Source organism: Alligator sinensis, unplaced genomic scaffold (genome assembly GCF_000455745.1).
Source record: "Alligator sinensis unplaced genomic scaffold, ASM45574v1 scaffold118_1, whole genome shotgun sequence".
In the NCBI taxonomy this organism is placed as follows: domain Eukaryota; kingdom Metazoa; phylum Chordata; order Crocodylia; family Alligatoridae; genus Alligator; species Alligator sinensis.
Window position 1 is genome coordinate 2,629,768 of NW_005841850.1, and position 20,254 is coordinate 2,650,021.

The window sequence follows — 20,254 nt, forward strand, 5'->3', positions numbered from 1 at the left end:
TTCACCAGACCTTGATAGCAAGGAATTGAGAGCACATATGGCATCTCCTATATTTTTGGCATTAGATATCACTCATGTCTTGTACGATCCCTCCCACAATACATCAAGGAACTTAATCTTGCTCAACTGAATCCCAACCTTGGGGCTTTTCCTCCAATGACAACAGAATATAGTGCCTCTGCATTCATTCATCCATCCTACTCGAGCTCAGTCCAGCCAAGAGCTTTACACATTTCAACACTGGAAGTTCTTCTAGGACTAAAAGCAAGAAAAGGAGAAAAGCCTGAAGAGTCGGTTCAAATGGTATGTTTAGCCATACCTCATGTGACTTGCTAGGCCTTCTTGAATGTTAGGTAGTCCCAGGTCTGAAAAGGACTCTGAACAGACAGACACGGGAGACAGAGAACTCTCTTTCTCCTCCAGCAGATCAAGTTTCACCAAGGAACTAGTCTCATCTTCTGAGTTATCCTCAGACACAGAGCCAATGATGAAGCGGGAATGAGCGCTCAGCTCCAGGTGCTTTGCGGGCAGGGAGGAGTCCTCCATACTATCTCCGAAGTGGACTCTCAGCACTAGAGAAGACAAAAAACAGGGAACTCAAGGTAGAGTTAGCTATTGTAGACAACAAGAAAGCCTTCAAGATCATGCACAGGAATGCTACATGAGGGCCAGACATGCTGTTGAAATAGCATTTCTGGCATTGGTAGAGGGTCAGGATCCAAAGTAGGTACTTGTGTCACCTCAGTGGCTTGTCTGTTTGCACAAGTATTGAATCAAAGTATTGGTCATTCTGACGTGTTGCAAAAGCAGCTGGCTTGGACATAGCTGTAACAAAGACCAACTGTGGTTATCTACAACTAGTTTTGGTCATAAAACACATGGCTAGAAATCCAGTATGGATTTTTTAACATTTATACTTTGGTCATTCTTGCAGACTCAGCAAGTAGAGACCCCTGTGCCAAGGACTGCACAAACACAGAATTAATGTTTACATGTTAAAACTCAGTATATTTTACAGATGGATGATGTCAATGAGCTGATTTGAGTATGGTAACAAATATAAGACACAGCTCGGTAGCCTTCTGGACACCAAACTGCAGCCCAATTCACAGGGAAACTAGGCTGGTTTATAAAATACACCATTGGAAAAAATGTTTGTTGTTTCTAAAAATAAACCCCAAGAAAGGTCAATTTTTAGTTTATTTTTGGGTGGCATTTTGATCCAATCCAGGAGTGGGCAATTATTGGGGCCCGGGGGCTACACAGGGAATTTTGATGACTTGTCACAGGCCAGGTCAGCACCCCATGCAACAATACACCAAAACTCCTTATGAGGGATGGGGCTGCAGGCAGGCAGTGTTTGGAAGCAGAACGGGCAGGCAAGGTCAGAATCACGGGATCGCAAGGCAGTGATAGCTTGGGGCTGGGGTCCGGGGCAAAGCTGTGATCTGCTGCCCCCACATCCCTGTGACAGGTACAAGTTCTGCGAGCAGGGGCATACAGGGAGCGGATTGCGGCTCTACCCAGCGTGTAGGGCTCCAGCTCCAGGCCGCCTTCACCCACTCTGCCCGCCTGCAGGTGGCTGCTCATTACACCGGGTGAGCGGGGGGAAGGCAGCCAGAAGCTGGAACCAGAGCTCCGCACATGGGGGCAGGAGCTGCCCAGGAACAGCCCTGCTAGAACCTGTGCGCACTGGCCAGGGCCAGTGCATGCAGACAGCAGCAGGGCTCAGCCCCACACAGAGCGCACAGGAGCAGCCACGGGCCAGATCCAATGAATTGGCAGGTGGCCCTTGGGGGGCCAAATCCGATCAGTTGGCGAGCCAGTTCCACCCGCAGGCCATATTTTGCCCAACCCTGATCTAATACTTCCCGTTCAGCATTTGTAACCCAAACCTTGCAGCTCTGTCCTAAACTAGGGAGAAAATCTGAAAAACGGCCTCTTGGGCAAAGCAAAACGAACCCCAGAGTGAAAATAAGAAGCTAGATCAGTGAAAGTAAACTTCCAGAGCACAGAGATGAAGAAGGATTTTCTACAAATGTGATTATTCAAAGTGGTTACTTCCTTCTAGGAAGAAGCTGGAAAGCATTAAAAATATAACTACCAAGAAGACAAAGTCAGCAATAACATATTACAACAAGAAACCTGTTTTGCAAATAGGGAATTTCAGGCATCAGAAACAGTGATCAATGCAGAATCAGAAAGCATTATGTTTCCAAACTCAATTCAGTGTTAAGGCAAAAAGTCTCGATACCTGAAAAACCACGATTCATTTCATGCACTTTGAAAAGGAAAAAAATAATGTTTTTGTCTCCTTGAAAGTGATGCATGCATAGCTCAAGGACAGCCTCAGCAGCAGCGGTTCCCAATTCTCCCAGAGACTGCCAGATCCTCTGCCTTAACCTGCAGGAACCGAGTCCTGGGAAGTACTTTATTCCCCAGGGCCTGTTCAGATCTGAATTCCACCTTTCTCCACCCCAGAAACCACATGTCAAAAGAGGCACTGCAACATGTTAAGGAAAACACTGAAGATGTCCAAACCTTCCAGCATTTGTGTTTCCTTTCCCCGGTTAGTAACCTTTATAATAGAATAGTATCTACTAAAGAGGTGGGCAAAACGGTGGATGCGGCAGCGGCTGGACTCCATTTCCCAGCAGCACCTCCCATGTCGGTAACAATGTGGGCTGGAGCCAGGGCAGAGCTGTGATCCGCTGCCTGCACACCCTGGGCAGAGGCGTGCAGGCAGCAGATCGTGGCTCTGCCCTGGCTCTGAACCATGTTGTCACCAACACAAAATCCCAGCCCCAGCCCAGCTCCCTGCCCAGTCATGCGTCCTGACAGCACTGCTCAAGCCAGTCTCCCTGGAAACCCTGGTCCAGCACTGTTACAGCCCCACCGCTCCTGAGGTCTCTATGGAAATCAGCCACAGCGACACAGGCAGGGGCTGCTGGGAAATGAAGTCTGCTGTGGGCCTAATCTGGCCCATGGGCCACGCTTTGCCCATCCCTGATCTAATGCATGCCGCAAAGCTGAAAAAGAGTAATTATGAAGTGGCACAGGAACAGCAGGGTGCAAGCATCAGCCCAAATTCTGTAATCAGCCAGACTCTCTGAACTTCTGCTAAATCATGGAAGTCACCAGCATGCAGAACCTTGCAGTGTTATGCCCAGGAAAGAAGTGGTAAAAACAACATGCACGCGTAGGAAGGGACCTTCAGAAAAAACCGGCTGAACCCAATACAGAGCAATCAGTCAAGTAACATTAACTACATTCTAACACAAGGCAATCAACCAGCAGCTGATCGCCCACAAGTTTGCTAAGATTCCAGGAAGAATACTACGGTGTGGATTAAAGCTGGCCTTGCATGGCAGCTCATCCCCTGGAGACTACAGATCCTGAGCAGATAAGACTCCATTTTCTCCCAAGTAGCCACCACGGGCTCGTATGACTGCATGAGAGACGAGTAATATCAAAAGCCATACGGTGGAATACTGTAGACAGAATTAGGCTTTTATATTTTGACTATATTTGACCATGAAACAACATTTCTATTCTTGAAGAAGCCTGATTTGTTTTTTGGGGGGAAAGGGAGGCAGGGGAAGAGGGAAGGGGACACCCTGGCTCAAGTCCCAACCCTGATTGAATTTGATTCATTCATATGAAGTCAACATAGAGCTGCAGCCCAAAATAGTAGAGAAGTAGGAATGATTAACAACAACTGACCTCTTGTGATCCTTGCAATCTGAGCTGATATCCACCTCCAAAACGAACTGGCAAAGAAGAGACAAACAGTGACAGTAATTATAGCAGTTGAGACATGGGCCTCCTGTAACCTGAGGGTGTCCTAGGTGCACAAGTGAGTGGGACCCTCTTCTGCATCAATTCGTCTAATCTCAGCGGTGCCATGAAGGACTTGTCACAGTGTACAAGAACCCACAAATCACACTCAGCACTGCTGGCCTGTGCTTTAACCATGAGAACATGCCACTCCTATTAGTCAGTCTCTAGGCAATACCCTGCAAGGCCTCTGGAACACCTTTCTAAGAAATCTTTTAATGTACCCAGTGTACATTCTGTTAATACAATTTTTTCTCCATTTAAAAAAAAGGGGGCTTTAAAGCCAAGAAGCATTAAAAAGTACTGACAGTGAAGACAGGTATCTGGAGAGCTTCTCTCACAGCGTACCAATACCTCCTGATTCTGTCCTGTTGCATGTCCTAGAATACCCACCTGAAGACTCCCACACAACCCTCCCAACGCACCTCTACTTCATCCTATAGAAATGATTTATCCACCCATGGATCTCCCATGGCTGAGTTGAGCTGTATATCAATCCTGCCATGTGGCACTTCTGCCTATGCTGGGCCCAAGCTTAAGTGCACGCATGGAAGGGAATCATGGTACATGCACAGAGGGGACAGCAAAACTCATGGTGCTCATTCTCAGTTGCGATCTCAAAAATTGGAAAGGCCCATGTATCTCAGAAGATGACCATGTACCTCCCCATCCAAAGAGTAACAAATATGCCCTGATACCATAATACAGCATATTAGCTATCCCAAAAGATTGAGTGACTTCCTACAGGAAGGCCCACCTTGCACTTAGCCTAAATGCATTCTGTTCCTTTAACTCAGAAGGTATTGCACTTTCAAATCCTGCAGTCCACAACCTTCCAAGAAAGACATGAGCTTCACTTAAGATGAAACATACAACTTAGTAAGGTAGTTTCAATAAAATCAAATGGCTAAACAGCCAAGAAATACAATGTTACACTTGAAGAAGAAAGCTGGGAAGAAACCCACAAGTGGACTGGTTCAGTAGCCTAAGCTCAGACATATATATGCCTTGCCCCCCAAGAATAAGCAGGTCTTAGCTACACTGCAGTCGCAACAGTATTACGAAAACGACAGGATTGTTAGCACAGATTGCTTAGCATGACTCTATAAAAGACTTAGTCAAGTTTACACAGGCAAAACCAATCCATGTTATAAGCATAAAAAGGACATGTTGGTTGTTTTAATTCAAGTGGAGACACGGCATTAAGAGAGAACATAATCTTCAAACATTGCGTGACTTTTTCAACAGCAGCTCTGAAAATTAAGAGCACATCTGACTGGTTTACTCAATCTTGCTGAGATAGCACTCAATCACATTATTGAGATCCAGTTTACGCTGAAATTCCCACAGCTCCCAATTTCAGTAGGACTAGATAGAGCCCAAGAGAAAAATAGGTATGTACTTAACTACTCTGTAATTCAAGTCATCTGTCAGCCAGCCCAGTGTGTGGATTATAAAGGTTGCATCTAGCCAGCTAGTTTTTGGTGGGGGAAAGGGTGATTGTAAAAGCTACACACACATCTGCCCATTGCAAGGATTAAACCACTTGTGAAAACTGCTACTACAAAGCTGCAAGGAATATCCCTGTTCTTGCTGATCAGGTTTTGGATACATCAAGTAGCCTACCCATGCAGTTGGGATGCAGAAACAGAGCTTAAATTATTAGTCCAAGCTCTCCTAAACCAGCCAAAGTCATAAAACTTCGTCAAAGCCAGCAAACACAAAGGTTAGAAACAATCACATTTGGAAAAGTCTTCTCTGTCTAATGCACTTTGCTCAACTTGCCAAAAGTTATCCAATCCTGATAGCACAACACCCATAAAAAATTCCAACTGGATTCATTTAGCACTGGTACAGTTAGGGTAATGCCATTGACTGGTCTGGATTATAACAAGAAAACTAACTTTCACCATAACTATGGAAAGAGACTGCCTCCAAAACTTAATAATTAGAAAACACCTTCCATCTCAGGAGCTAAAGCCCTGCATAAGCATTAATGACACCTTAAGCCTCCATCATTGAGAAAATGATTACTATTGCTTTTTAAAGATGACACAGGGCAAATAAATGACTTGGCTGGGATGATATAGCTGGGGATGCTCCTGCTTTGAGCAGGAGGTTGGACTAGATCAGCATTTCTCAACCTGTGGGTCATGACCCAAAAGTGGGTTGCAAGAATATATGAAAGGGTGACGGACAAACTTTACAAATTGATTCTCCTTTAAAGGAGAAAAATGTGGGAAACTGGCTTTTGCCTTACAGGCAGAGTTCCAGCCTGCAAGGGGCTGCTTGGGACCCCCTGTGCTCCACACACCCACCCCCTGCCCCAAACACTGGGGGGCTGGGGCCTGGGGGCAGCAGGTCAGGACCGGCCATCAGCGTCTACAAATGGGTCCCGGTACAAAAAAGGTTGAGAACCGCTGGACTAGATGTGACCTCTGAGGTCCCTTCCAACCCTCATTTCTATGACTCTATGGCCTGCCCAGCAAGTCAGTGAGAAACCATAAAATTGAGGCCAGATCTCCTGACTCCCTATTCCTAGTCCAAAATACTTCATCATGCTCCCCGCCCATGAGCGTCTCACTGAAGACAAACCCCACCATCCATTCAAGAACTCCATTCAAGAGCAACTGAGCCTCAGTGCACCACAGTCCTGTTCTACAGGCCCAGCTATCCATTGCTCTGTTCACATGTTCACTTACTGAGCAACAAATAATTCAGAAATCCCATGACTCAGACACACTCTCCACTTCTAAGGTTGAAAACGTTCTCAATTCTTTTTTTTTTTTTTTTTTTTTTAAACATTTTCAGAATTACTTCTTGACCAAATAAAATGTAGCCTTCCCCAAAACAGCTCCTCATCGAACCATCTGATTTGCTAACCTGTGGGAACAGGACATTAAAATCCTGCACTGGCTGGAGTATTCTCCCTTACCAAACCCCACAAAATTTGGACTGCTCCAGTTTCAAATACACGGGGTCTCCACTGAAGTCTGTTTGTACTAAGCAGCTGCTGAAAGGCTTAATCCTGCACTACACACATGATCAGGGAGTCCTGCAAGTGACTTCGCTGGGTGCTGTGTGGGCCACTAACAGATAAATCACATTCAGAACAGCAGTACTCCCTTTTTCAGCCAGAATCCCTTTGTCTGCAGGAGATTTCATCTCTCCTTAAAGCAGTTTACAGCACAAGGCAAAGTTTGCAGAGACTGAAGTGACTAAAATATACAGAGGTCCAAATATAAACATTGATCCTGGAAAGATAAGCACAAGCACAATCCTACATAGGCAAGGAAGTCCAACATGCACAGAGTTCTGTTCATGCTTGATCTCTGTCAGATCTGAGCTGTATTTTCCCTTCTATCTCCCCTCCCTAATCAAAACGACTCGTTTTAAAAGTAAAACTTCATCCTTCAATTTCTGACAATCGCCGAGCAGCCAGGGATGCAAAAGCCAAGCTGTGCTGTGTGCTTCTTACAACATAACTAATAAAGCCTCTGCCATCTGAGCTCATCATGCTGTTGAGGAACATGTTGTAAGATAAACATGGAGGACAACGATGAAAAAAAGAACATGCAGCCTGGGAAGATGTGATGCTGGAGTGATGCTGCCCAGCTTCTAACAACACCTGGCAGCGCAAAGCAAACAGGCGGTCTAATAATATAATATTTCATAAAAATATCACTTAGCATTCCCCTGGCAACACGGACTACCTAACACCAAAAGAGCTGTGGCATTACTAAGGGGCAAGCAAAAAGTCAAAGCCATTATAAACCAGTAACGAAACGGGTATGTCTCCTTTCACTGCCTGGACTAAAGCAGGAAGTGAAAAAAAGCCAAAAGTGGCAAAAAGTAGATTGCATTTACTTAATGGGTTGACTCCTAATTTCTCTGACTAGAAAGGTCAGCAGCACAGCCAGGCAGACGGGCAGTTGGCCTCCAGGTACGCAGAGGGTCAAGCTCCACACTAAGGCCCAAAGTTATCGGTTCCTCCAGGACACAGAGGCGAACACCAGGTAAGCCGTACCTTCAGAACAACCTGCCTAGCTTTTTAAGCCGTTGTACCTCAGCACTGATTCTGAAAGCCTTTTATGTCAACAGTGATCTCTGCAAAAGTAATAGGCCACCAGCCTGAACTCGCTCTCAGCTGGAAGCAGAAGGACAAAGTCAGACCAAAGAATGAATCGCATCTGTATGACACTTATGACCCTATTGACCTAAATGTTACTCCTCCATTTATACCGAGACTTCTCCTTAGCTTGCTCCTGCAGCCATATGGCTCAGGGCAGGCAAAACTGAGGGGCATCCGAACCCGAAACCTCTGGGTTTGGGCCTGCACCCACAGGATGCCCACCAAAGGATTTGGAAGCATCTGAAGCCCCAGGTGGGGGTGGAGGATGCTTGCCGGTGGCAGGGCCACATTTGGTTCTTGAATGACTCACGGATTTGGAACTGATTTGGCTGATTTGACTTGGGACACGAAAAATTTTCCTTAAAAAAAAAATTCATACCGTTTTCTTTTAATTTACAGTGCCCTCTGCCACCGCAACTGGATACAGCTCCACTTCCTACCTACGCTGCTCTCCAGACCTCACATCACATGCAGCGAAGTAACTGTGGATCCTCTGTAGCGGAAGGTATTTTATGAAGCAAATGTTTCCAGCCAAAAAAATAGGGATTTTATAGAAGCTCTGTAATACAGTGAATATTTACATTTTACTAGGCCGCATTTCTCCCTTGCAACTCCTTGATTAGGATGAACTTACTCATTTAGTTTTCATTGAATGAAGATGCTTTGGATGGACTTTTCTTGCTCCCCTGAAGGAAGTGACCAGCTTTTTAAAAGGACCCTATAATCAGACGGATAACAGAGGTAAATCTAGCCCGTGTTTAAATACATCTGCAGCCAGGAAAACATTTTAGGCACGTACCTAAACCCCACGTGCTGAACCTGTACAGATTCCCGAATTGGTGGCTATGACTCTTAATAAGAAGACACAACTTGTTGCTACTCATCAAGTGAAAGGTACAAGGAAGATTAAAAAGACTATGGGGGCAGGGTGAGAAAGAAGAACAAATTTCTTCTGGAAGTGCCAGCACGCTCTGGGCACGCTAGAAGTCGTAAAGAGCTAGGAAATCACTTCGAAAAATGCCAAGAGCTCGCAGCTCCTCGAAGACGGACAGGCCGTGCTGCCAAAACGACGCTCCTGGAAAGTGCTCAGAAATCCGATTTTCAACACCGAGGCGCGAAGGGAAGGGGGCGGGAACGGCGGGAAGGCGGCAACACATGCCGCTCATGCTACGGGCACGAGCTGGCGTCAATCGCGCCAATCCAGCTGGACTTTTTGCACCGATAAACGGCGCCGATCCATTCAGGCTTTTCGTGCCCGTACACGGCGCCGATCCAGCCGGACTTCTTGCGCCGATAAATGGCAGCGATCAATCCGGGATCGATTCCGACTTGTTGCGACTGGACTGTCTCTCGGGGGCGAACCGAGGCGGTGGGGCTGGGACCACGGGCCCTTCAGGGACTCGAGATGCTCCGAGGACGACCCTTGGCTGCCCCTCCCCTCCGCTCATGGACCACACGGGCTGTGCCCGCCCGCCCCGCTGTGGGGGACCCCGTAGCCCACCGCCCCACCCCCGGGTAACGGTCGCGCGAGGCCGGGTGGGGGAGGGGCGCTCACCTGAGCAGCGGCGCGCGCGCGGGCGCGGAGGAGAAGTCGGAGCCGCGGGTGGTGTGATGGGGAAGCGGTTACTTCGGGTCACCCACCTCTGACCCCGGCCTCGGCGTCGCCACCTGCCCCGCGCGCCTCCATTGGCTCACGCCTCCACCCTCGAGGTGGGTGTGACCAATGGGAGAGGCCCACGGGGAGGGGGCGGGGCCAATGGGAAGACGCCGATGGTCCGAGCTGCAGGCGCGCAGCTGCCACTGGCTGGCGAGGCGCGGAGGGAGGGGCCAGTGGCGGCTCTTCCCCACTACACACCACCCCTCCATTATGACGTAGCTTCTTCCGCTGCCTTTAACCCGTTGGGTGCCGCGCGGCTGCGCTCTGCACTCCACGTGCAGGCCCTGCCCAGGTCCATGCAGGGAGCTGCCCCCACTGCCAGCCCTGACCTTGACCTCACCTCGGCCCTGTCTGGGTCCCACTGCAAGCCAGGCAGGTGCAGCTGGGCAGCGAAAACCCACCCGGTTTGGGCAGGCGTCTGGTCTGCGGCAAACGTGTGCCACAGGGAGTCGAGACCTGGCCCCTCTGCATCAGACACGGGGGCAAGAGGTGGGAAAAAGAGTGAATCCTGCAAAATCCAAGCTGGGCAATGACGCTGCCTGCCTGCAGAGCCTGCCCCTGCATCTGCTGAAGGGAGCTGCAGGTCACCCAAGCTCAGGCCACAAGTTAGTCTCTACACGGTGCCAATCTGGCCCGTCTTCAGTGCACGGGGTGCACAGCCTGGGCCAGGCAACTTATCCCAGGGAAAAGAAGTCTTGGAGCCAACAGTTGCAGGTCTGGGCCCTGCCTCCACCTGTTCTGCCTTGCAAAGGGCCTTTCCAAACCCAGCCCCTACATTAGGGATGCCGCTGCAGCACTGACTTGGAAACGTTCAGCAAGGGGCTTGGACTAAATCGGCGTTTCTCAACCCATGGGTCGCAGCCCAAACGTGGGTCGGAAGAATATACGAAAAGGTTGCGAACAAACCTTAAAAATAAAGCAACAAACTTTAAAATGGATTCCTCTTTAAAGGAGAAACCATGGGAAACCAGGGCTTTTCCCTTCAGCCTGCAAGGGGCTGCTTGGGGCCCCTCACACCCACCCCTTACCCTATACACCCACCACACACCCACCCACCCCCTGCCACACATCTCCCACACACCCATCCCCTGCCCCATACACTGGTGGCTGGGATCTGGAAGTGGTGGGCAGCAGGTTGGGAGTGAGGGGCACTGGGCTGGGACCAGCCATGCATCTTTACAAAAGGGTCCTGTTACAAAAAAGGTTGAGAACCACTGGACTAGATGACCTTGGGAGGTCTCTTCCAACCCAACTTCTCTATGACTCCAATGCTGCTGAAGCTAAAGCACAGGAATGTGTGGCATGTATGACAGTTCATTCCTTAAGTTGTCAGCAACCACGGGAAAAGAGGAAGGCAAATACATTGGGAACACCGCTGTGAATAAAACCTGCCTTCTCAGTAGCTTCTGCTCTGTTTCACAGACACTTGGCTGAGCAAGATTTTCTGTGCAGGGATAGTTACAAAAAGCAAAAGCATCACAAGTATTCTCATGAATAGTGGTCACCACGCTCACGCCAGAAAGCCCTGTGTGGCTATTTTGATTATGTTCCTTTTCTTCCCTGCCCCACAGACTGTAACAACTATAAATAACCTACATATAGGAGAAGGGGTTTTTCCTCTTTATGCGGCAAATCTGAGGGATCCAGAAGACAGAAATAATAAACTATGATTTTTGTGGCCAATTGTACAGTAGAAGCACGGGCTAAAAGTCTCTTGTATGAAATATTCAGATCAAAGGAGTAAATAAATTCATAAAAAATCAAAAGGTCATGTGGTTTTCAAAAGTCAAGGTTGAAGACCCTAAGCCTAACCCTGATTTTTGGAACCAAAGGCTGTGAGAAGTGGGTGATGACTCTTAGGTCCTGTGGCAATTCATCCCATAGTCTTGGACCAGCCTTTGCGAAGCCTGTCTCCCACACAGGCAAGCTATCCTCTGCCAGAGGAAGAGAATCTGTCAACCAGAGTTCTCCACCTGTAGCTTCAGGCAATTTTTTAGGGCCCTGACCACCTTAAAAATGAGGAGAGATGCCTCACACTGGATGCTCTATTAGAAAAGGGGCCAAGGTAAGGAGATGAAGACAGAGCTGATGGGCTGATATATCAGCTCTCATGCCAAGGTGTGTGCACGCATAACCAGTATGCACCATGCTTGCCGAAATTCCTGTTTGGGTCTCTGTACCCTTTTAACACTGATTGTTATTATTACTACTATTGTGGCCGCTGCTACTACTATCATCATTATCGTTACTTTTATTAACACTAGTATGATGATGATGATTATGATTATGTTACTCCTCCTAAAGGCAAGAAAGTTATTTGAGAGTTGGAAAACATTAGGGGGGGGAAGGAAATGACTTTTTTTGTTTTTTAATTTATTTTTAATAGAGTTCTATTTCATTTGCTGATTTCTCTTTTCAAGAAGAGCTGGGAAAGGTTAGTAAGCATTGGCTTAATACTAGGAGATACTGAGCTTCAGTGCACTCTCAAGTGAGTAGGAGTCAAGGGAACTTGGCGCCCTGTAAGACTGTATCCTAACTCAGACCTAATACCTACATGCAAACTCAAATGAATCAGTTTGCATTAGTTATAAAAGGAGCCCCAAGAATTTGGAGATGGTAGATAGAAAACTATTAAACTGCTTAATCCACTATATTGATCTTCAATTTCCCTTGCATTTAAAAAAACCCCCAAAGATGACAAGTGGTTGGCTCATCTTCACTGCTGTACTTGAGTATTTCGGTCATGCTAAAATCTGCATTCTGTGCATCTGCCCTTCCCATTTTATTCACTCAACCAATAAACACTACTTAAATCCTGTTGGAGGAATGATTTGCTACATATAATTAAACCCTGTAACAACTTTTCAGTTTGAGAGCCAAGGAAGAAAGCAATGCGTGTAAAACAGACAAAAGTACATATATTAACATGAGTATGTCACAATCAAACATGGATTGGGAAAGTGCCACTGACAATAAACCATGATAATCTCAGCCTTAAGCGAGCCTCACATTTGATGGCCTCGAAGCAGCATTTTAATTATTATTAGGACGCTTAACCTTTACATGGACTTTGCATCCTGGAACATTTCACAAAGAAGGGGCTTTGTTAATGCCCCATTTTACAGGCAGGGAGAAGGAGGCATATAGATGCCAAGTGACTCACCCCAAATATTTCATTTATTTGAATTATAAATTCATTGGACTTTTAAACAAGTCATTAGAAAAGCATGTGGCTAGTGGCTTTCAGGCCTGCTCTTGTTCCCATTGACAGCAGTAGCAAATTTACAGTAACTTGGCTTCAGTGTGAGCAGGATGCCATAATCTGGTCAATGGGATTTGGGGGAAATTGGGAGGAACAGGTAAGGACCAGCCCAGCCACTGTGATCCCAATCCTGCCCTTACAGGAACGAAGCTCAGTTCTGCTGCTGATTTAGATAAGAAAGGCTGAGTTCCCAGACTTCTATCTAATTTAGGCAGAAGAGGCAGAGAAGAGCCAATCATTATTAATGTGCTCAAAGCCTAAAAAAACAATGTATACTGGTAATATAATGCCACAAGGTCAAATACTTCTAACATAACAGGCATAAGATACATTGCTCAGATACAAACCTTCCCAACATGTGCTGAGTGTTCAGCTAGCAGCTTGTGGACTGTACACATTTTATGCATGACCTTAGCAGAAGTCCTGATTAAGTCTTTGTGTCTTTCTTTGAGAAAGAGAGAAAGACACATCTCTATCACAACACATTTTAAATGCTGTAACCCTCTTCAGGAGAGAATTATTTTTATTTGGCTTACAAATGTATGATGCCCTGTACTTAACTTTGCACATGCAAAAAAGCCACCCAAGCACATTTTTCATGTAAATACACGTGGCCTCGGAAGTGAAAATAAACGCGACTGGAAAAACAGTGAAAGCTTCATTACCTGAATGGTCCCACACCTCTCCGGCAACACCTGATAATATCCCCAGCTCCTCAGTGCCCAGAAGGATCACCCTGGCTTTGAAGTGTTAGTGACGCCATCCATCCCACAACACAGAACGCAGGTCCTGGCAGGTAGGTAAAAGAGAAAAAGCTTCTCTATTATTTTGCTTTTTTAAAAAAGTGTTATTTTTTCCCATGCATGTATTTCGGAAGTTTTAACAGACTTATCAATTGCTGTCACGTAAACATCAGAATTAAAACATTCATTGTGATAAAGCTGAGCGTCTCTTTTTGTTTAGAGAAACAATATAATGGTCCACCCTCTCTCTACTTAGCAGGCTATTTGCCATTTTCAGACTCACCCCGTCTGATATCCTTTTATTGTTTTTAAATTCTTTAGGGGCTTTTTGAACTTCAAAGCCATCCTGGGGATGGTTTAAGAGTGGAAGCAGAGTGCTGTGTGGCTCACTGCTCCTCTTCTGCAACCAGCAGCACTAAGTTGGAAAGTGAAAGTGCCCATCATAACAGTCGGCAGGTAAGGTTCTTGGGGTAAATCTGATATCTTTTATTAGACCAACTAAATCATTATTTTAGTCGATCTAATTAAAAATATCAGACTTACCCAAAGAACCTTATCTGCCTATGTTCTTAGACCAACACAGGTACCACCTACACCCCTGCAACATAACAGTAGGCAGACAAGGCTCTTTCGGTCAATCTGATGTCTTCTATTCAACCAACTAAAATAGTTGGAAAAAATATGTTTTACAAGGTTGTGGGTACAAACACCCTTCTTCAGGCGGAGGGAGCGTCACCCAAAAAACCTTGTCTGCCTATGTCCTTAGGCCAACACGGCTACAACCGACATCCCTGCAACATAACAGCAGTATTTAACATTCACCTGACCCTATCACCATCCTCCAGCTCCACCAGTGACTACATGGGAAAAAGTTGAGACTAAGAACGAAGCAAAGGGAATCAGTTTTGAAAATAATTTCAAAATAGCTACACCTACAGAAGAAAATATTCTGACACAGACAAAGGCTGGGTTAGCACTTCACCAAGGTCTAACCCAGTGATTTCTACCAGTTAAGCAGGGTTTGAGTTTCTTTCAAACTTTAGCAGAAAATATATACTGCTTACTTGCTTAGCATATTTTATTTAATATAAATGATCTTAACATATGACAACAAGTTTGGCCTTAATGAAGGTTCTTGTTACTGCAAATTTGATTTTAAATGGGAGAGGCAAGAATGACTTCCATTCGAAAGCCTGTCTAACCCTATCCCAACTATACAGTTGGTCCAATAATAGATATCACCCAAAGAAATCCTTGCCTCTCACATTATTTCTGGATCATGACAGCTACAACACCACACTTACACTGCCATTTTAAGCGGGAAATTTTTTTAAAAGCTTTTAAATTAAAAACCCTTAATTTTATCCACCTCAGATATATGGAAGAAGCAGGCTATCCAAGTACTAAGGATTTAATAGTACGTGCAAGCACTTGCCACTTCATCTTAGAAAAAAGGACACACAAAAATCCTCTGGATTTATCAATATTGATAACAAAGTCCGATTGGGCCACTATATAATTAGTCATTTTTAAAGCAGGGCATAATTTTAGACTTAACAGAAGTATCCAACCTTCAGCCCACAATCAAAATAAACAGCATTGTGGCTATTTGGCTTTTTAAAAACAGAAGTTTTAGCAGAAAAGGTGATCTCTATTGCCACCTTGTGTCAGATATTAGAAAATGCCAGTTCCTGGTGAAAAATGGCTCAGCACATCCTAGCACTTGATGAAAACAGAGACGTAGGATAGGAGTCTGCTTGGATTCTCATATATTTTGGATGATTACCTTACGTGATAACAAAGAAAATGTTGTCACCATTTACGTCTGTCTGGGAGTCTGACACCCCCTCTTTCTAATGAAGACGTATCTCTGTGCTCCATGCTCTTCTTGTCCTGAGATTGTTTAAATACAGTGCATTTCTCTTGGGGCCCCTCTTTGAACCTATTCTAGAATTCAAACTGGTAAAGAATACCGAGGCCCACTTGGTAAGTGCATGGTAAGTGCAGGGCACTAGTTCTTCATAATCTGCACAAGGAGAATATGGTTTCTGGGTGGAGTTCAAGGTCTTAGTACTAACCACAAGAAAACCTAAATTGCTTGGACTTGCCTTCTTGGAAGACACTTCTTTCCCCGTGTAGCAGTGGGAAGCATTCATGAGAATGCCTCTTCAGCCTCTTCAGCATATAACAGGATGCTGTTACAGTATATGCTGAACAGCATATAAAGGTTAGCACAATGAGTTTGCATATAAAAGTTGCTGCCTGAGCGTTCCCCAGGAATGAACTTCATTTTGAAACAAGCTCAGTCTTCCCTTGGTTCCAAACAGACCAACTCTGTCAGCCTTTTCGGCACACCTGAACTGGGCTTCACACACATCCTAAGCCAGTAGGGGAATTTGTGCCTATAAGTAACGATATTTGGATCAATCATTTACCAAATCCTGAATGCCCACTTCCAAATCTAGAAATTAATCAGACTACAATGAATTATGAATCTCATTTAATCCCTCCTGATCACTTATCAATATTGAGATGCTGGGAGCTTTACCAACTGACTTATAGTCGCAGCTACATTGGTTTCATTAATAGAAGCAATAAGAGCAAAAAAAAAGGCTTTATGATCATGAATACTGTATTTATGTCATAATCATGGATACAATATTGGCATTTAGTTTGTGGTCTGCATACTACGACCTCAGCCCAAAAAGCAGCTGGACTGTTTCTGACTGCTTGTATCACTACAAGATTTCTAATGGAACAATACCAAAAACCCTACACAAGCGACCAAGATATGCTTGCAAATTATGTTGATTATTTTCTGCTGGGGTAATGTTCTGGAACGTAGCTGGTTAAAAACTTGGAAGAATTAGTGAGGAAAAAAATCAACATCATTTAGATTTCACATCTATATACAGCCAAAGGCACTCTCTAAAGATACCCAACAAGCAGGTTGGCCATACAGGTAATATACAGCATCTCTTCTACACTCAGTAATTTGACCCTTTATATTTCAAGTGTTAAAGGGTTATTATCCCTTTATATTTCAAGTGTGTTGGTCCCAGTTATCTGTTTAAATATAAACAGTCCCAAAGGAGTTTCAGCTTCTCCCGCTGAGTCACTAATTAGAGGCAAAGGGATTTTTCTCGTTGAATGTTCTAGCTCAAAGATAACACTGGTACCTACAGCATTTTGAATGTTTCTGTTACTATGGTAACTTCTGCATCACTGAATTGGCAACTACCTTGGTGAATAAAAATCATGTGCACACTTACAAGACTGGCCTCATTTGCAAAAAAAAACCAACCCCAAAAACCAACCAAACAAAAAACGACCCCCCAAAAAACCAAGAATATGTGAATCCGGTGTAAGCGACAGTTAAAAACTGGCTGGACAGAACTTAAAGAAAAATTTGCCTGACACTTCCCTCCTCTTTAGGAATGGTTTTGTGACCATTAAGGACTTTTTTATTACAGCTGACTTGCTCTTTCAATACAGCTCCCTCTCCCAAGATTATCTTTGATGCTGAACCTAAACACAGGCCTTCAGATTAAACATAGCAAATTACACCACTGTTATCTATGTGTCCTCACCTCTGGTCTGTAATTGTATCTATTTGTTGGGCTGGTGGTATTTTGGTTTCAAACATTTCACACATTTCTACTCCATAATACCGTGGAGCATTTCTGGACTGAGAGAACGGCTGCTAGAACTGAAACCGAAGGTCAGGGTCATGTAAAAGTCAGCTCCAGAGACAAAGCTGAGCTCTAGTCCCATTTCTACAGCATGCTGCTCTAATGATCCACGCACTCTCATCTCAAATTCTTTGCATATTTAAGTCCTGATCTAGACTTTGCACCCTGCAGCAACTTGAGGTGCTTTTAAAGTTGCTATAAAAATATAAGAAATCCACAAATGGAAGCAAGAGGTCAATTCACTGGACACTATTAATCTATCATGACCATTCCACATAGGCCCAAAGACTGAGACTGATGGGTGGAAAAGTCCTCAGAGTTATTATCTAAGAGCACACAACTATCTAAGGCACCCTTCTGCAAGATGGGAGAGCAAAGGGAGATGAACGGTACCACTGCTGGCATCCTCTGTCTTCTACCCCACTAGTCAGCAGAGAGAGCGGAGAACATCATCTCTCCAATCTTGCAATGTTTTAGGCTCCATGCAGTAAATGGAATAAGACATTGGAGACACAGGCGTGCCCCATTTCGCCTGGTAGATTCTCCTAATAGACAGTCGTTAAGTCCTGAGAAATCACAGTTTGATGCGATGTGAGAAATGTAATTATATTAGTCCACAACTCTGAATAACCCGATTTCAAGGTTGTATTGTGGACAATAATGACTATAGTTTTGGTTTAGTTTTTCCTGCTGTTTCTCTGTTATTGTTTGCTTGGTTTTTTCCCCCTCTACCTTTCAATATACAAACATAGGAGGAATCATTTAGTTGTGAAATGCTATAGATATAGAAAAGAAAAATCTCTCCCAGATCCTAGGAGCACTCAGCATCAAATATGATTGCCCTGGTCAGTTCAACTATAACTACTATTACTAGCCAACTTTATACATTTTTTTGGAGGAAAAAAGAAAAGAAAATTAAAATAGAACATTCACTGCAGAAAGGCAAACTGAAGGGCTGGTGTTTTCTTCATTCCCCAGCTCTTGGCAGGCCAAGAGCTCAGCACATCAGTAAAAGCTGTCTTTGTATAGTTGGGAGTGATATGCTGAGCACCCAGAAACAGCAGAGGACAAACAGGGAGAGACTCTAGATTTCACATCCACACATAAATCTCAGCTCTCACGCAAGGCAACTTTGCATAACAATTGCAACATTTAAAAATTTGAGACAGATACTGCTGTGAAATCCTTACCACGCCATTGCACCCTGCCCAGATGCATGGGCAAGAGGATCTCCACTTTCACTGAGCACTTCCATAAGAATTCAGTGCTCTTGCTTCCATATGGCCCCAAGCCTGAAGGAGAAAGTACTCTAAAAAGGTTTCATAGTAAAGAGCCTGTGACATCTAGAAAGATTTGCATCTTCTTGTAAAACGTTAATTAACCAAACTCTCCAGGTTGGCTCCGCTTCACTTCCACTCCTTGCTAAGCTAAACAGTCCTCTAATGTCCAAAGGCAGGTCGAAACTTTTTAAACATGCTGGTTCCCACATCTCACCTAATCCAGAGAAAATTACTTTCCTTCTCTCCTGCTCTCTGAGAAGCATGAAGATGCGCTAATCAGACAAAGACGAGGAGTCTATATTAATGCACCAGTTGTGTATATCCTAATACCCAGTGCAATAGTCATTACTGCATTTGTTTATTTGAAGTTCCCTGCCCAGCAAGTTTGCAGAATACAACACCTCCTTGTGACATGTTACAAAGCCCAAATGATCCGCACTTAACGCACATAATGTATGCCTTTCTATTGTGGTAGTAAGACATAGATGGATCTGAATTTAAGAAGTCTTTACGGACTGTTATAATACAATATATGGGGACTAAGAAAATAGAAGCTCTGGATATTGCATATCCCCTGGCTTCATTCAACTGCACTCATCATGACTTCATATGGCAAATAACACATCCTAATGTGTCAGAAAACTGCTACTACCAGAGACAGCACTGTCACTCCCTCCTAACAGAGACTAGTTCCCAGGCTGTCAAAGTGTTGCTTTGTGAAAGACAAGGATTTGACTCCTGGTCCCAATTATACACTCTCCAACCCAACTGAGGCACAAGGGGATGTGAAGGGGAAGAATGCAGATCAAAAGCAGAAAGGAAGTTGTGCATCCTTCTACACTGGCACCTCCTAGCGGATCGGGAGTAGACCTGGCCTCAGGAAAGGAGGAGTGGAGAATACGGGTAGTAGCAAAACAATCCACTAAACACAAAGGATAAACACCACCACTGTATTAAGAGGCCATTTTAGTAAGCTCCGTTTTGCAGACCTTAGAAATGCTGCCATTTGCCTTTTGCTGCAGCTGTTTAATAAGCTGCAGTTAAAATCTGACAACTCAAAGCAAAGAACCTCAAGAAGGACCAGCACCGCCTAGCTCCTAGCATTCAAATCTCACATCCTCATTGAACAGTTATAGGCACGCGCGAGTCATATATCTTATACACCTACAGCATTGTACGCTTTTACCCAGAATAGAGCGCTCCACTCACAGAAGACTAGGACATAATACAGTAAAATGACTGCCCTAAATTGTTTCAAACCCTCCCACTGTGTTGACGGCAACTCCAGTTAAGGTGAATTTCTACAGTCCTGAGAATTAGGCGAATGCTACAAAGTAAAGGTGGCCACAAGTAATTATAAATAAATTTGCTCCATGCCCCTTTCATGCCCGCCCTCTACAAATTACCCTGGGAAGTGTCTTTACTAGCAGGATTGTTTGCACACACCATTTTTGAACAAGTGCTATTTGAACATATTGGCGTAAGCTTCTATTGCACCCAAGAGTACAAACACCAGCAGACTCTCCCTATGCCTGAAGGGTGTTTGTGCCCGAAAGTCTGTAATGAACAATTTTTCCAACCAACTAGTTGGTCTAATAAAAGCTATCGCATTTTACCCAAAGAATCTTGTCTGAATAAATGCTATACGTTG

General features: G+C 44.8%; 2 protein-coding genes across 2 annotated transcripts in view; both read right to left on the reverse strand.

The window, feature by feature from the left end:
* Nucleotides 1–3,770, reverse strand: part of ACACA (acetyl-CoA carboxylase alpha) — a 159,055-nt gene extending 155,285 nt beyond the window's left edge. The window contains exons 1-2 of the mRNA XM_025210303.1: nt 3,724–3,770; nt 320–572 (exon numbers count right to left, since the gene is read on the reverse strand). Of these exons, the coding sequence (XP_025066088.1) occupies nt 320–546 (227 nt within the window). The 5' untranslated portion in view covers nt 547–572; nt 3,724–3,770. The remainder of the gene's footprint in view (nt 1–319; nt 573–3,723) is intronic.
* Nucleotides 3,771–13,553: 9,783 nt separating this feature from the next.
* Nucleotides 13,554–20,254, reverse strand: part of SYNRG (synergin gamma) — a 123,443-nt gene continuing 116,742 nt past the window's right edge. The window contains exon 22 of the transcript XR_003095289.1: nt 13,554–13,677. The gene's annotated coding sequence lies outside the window, so the exon portion shown is untranslated. The remainder of the gene's footprint in view (nt 13,678–20,254) is intronic.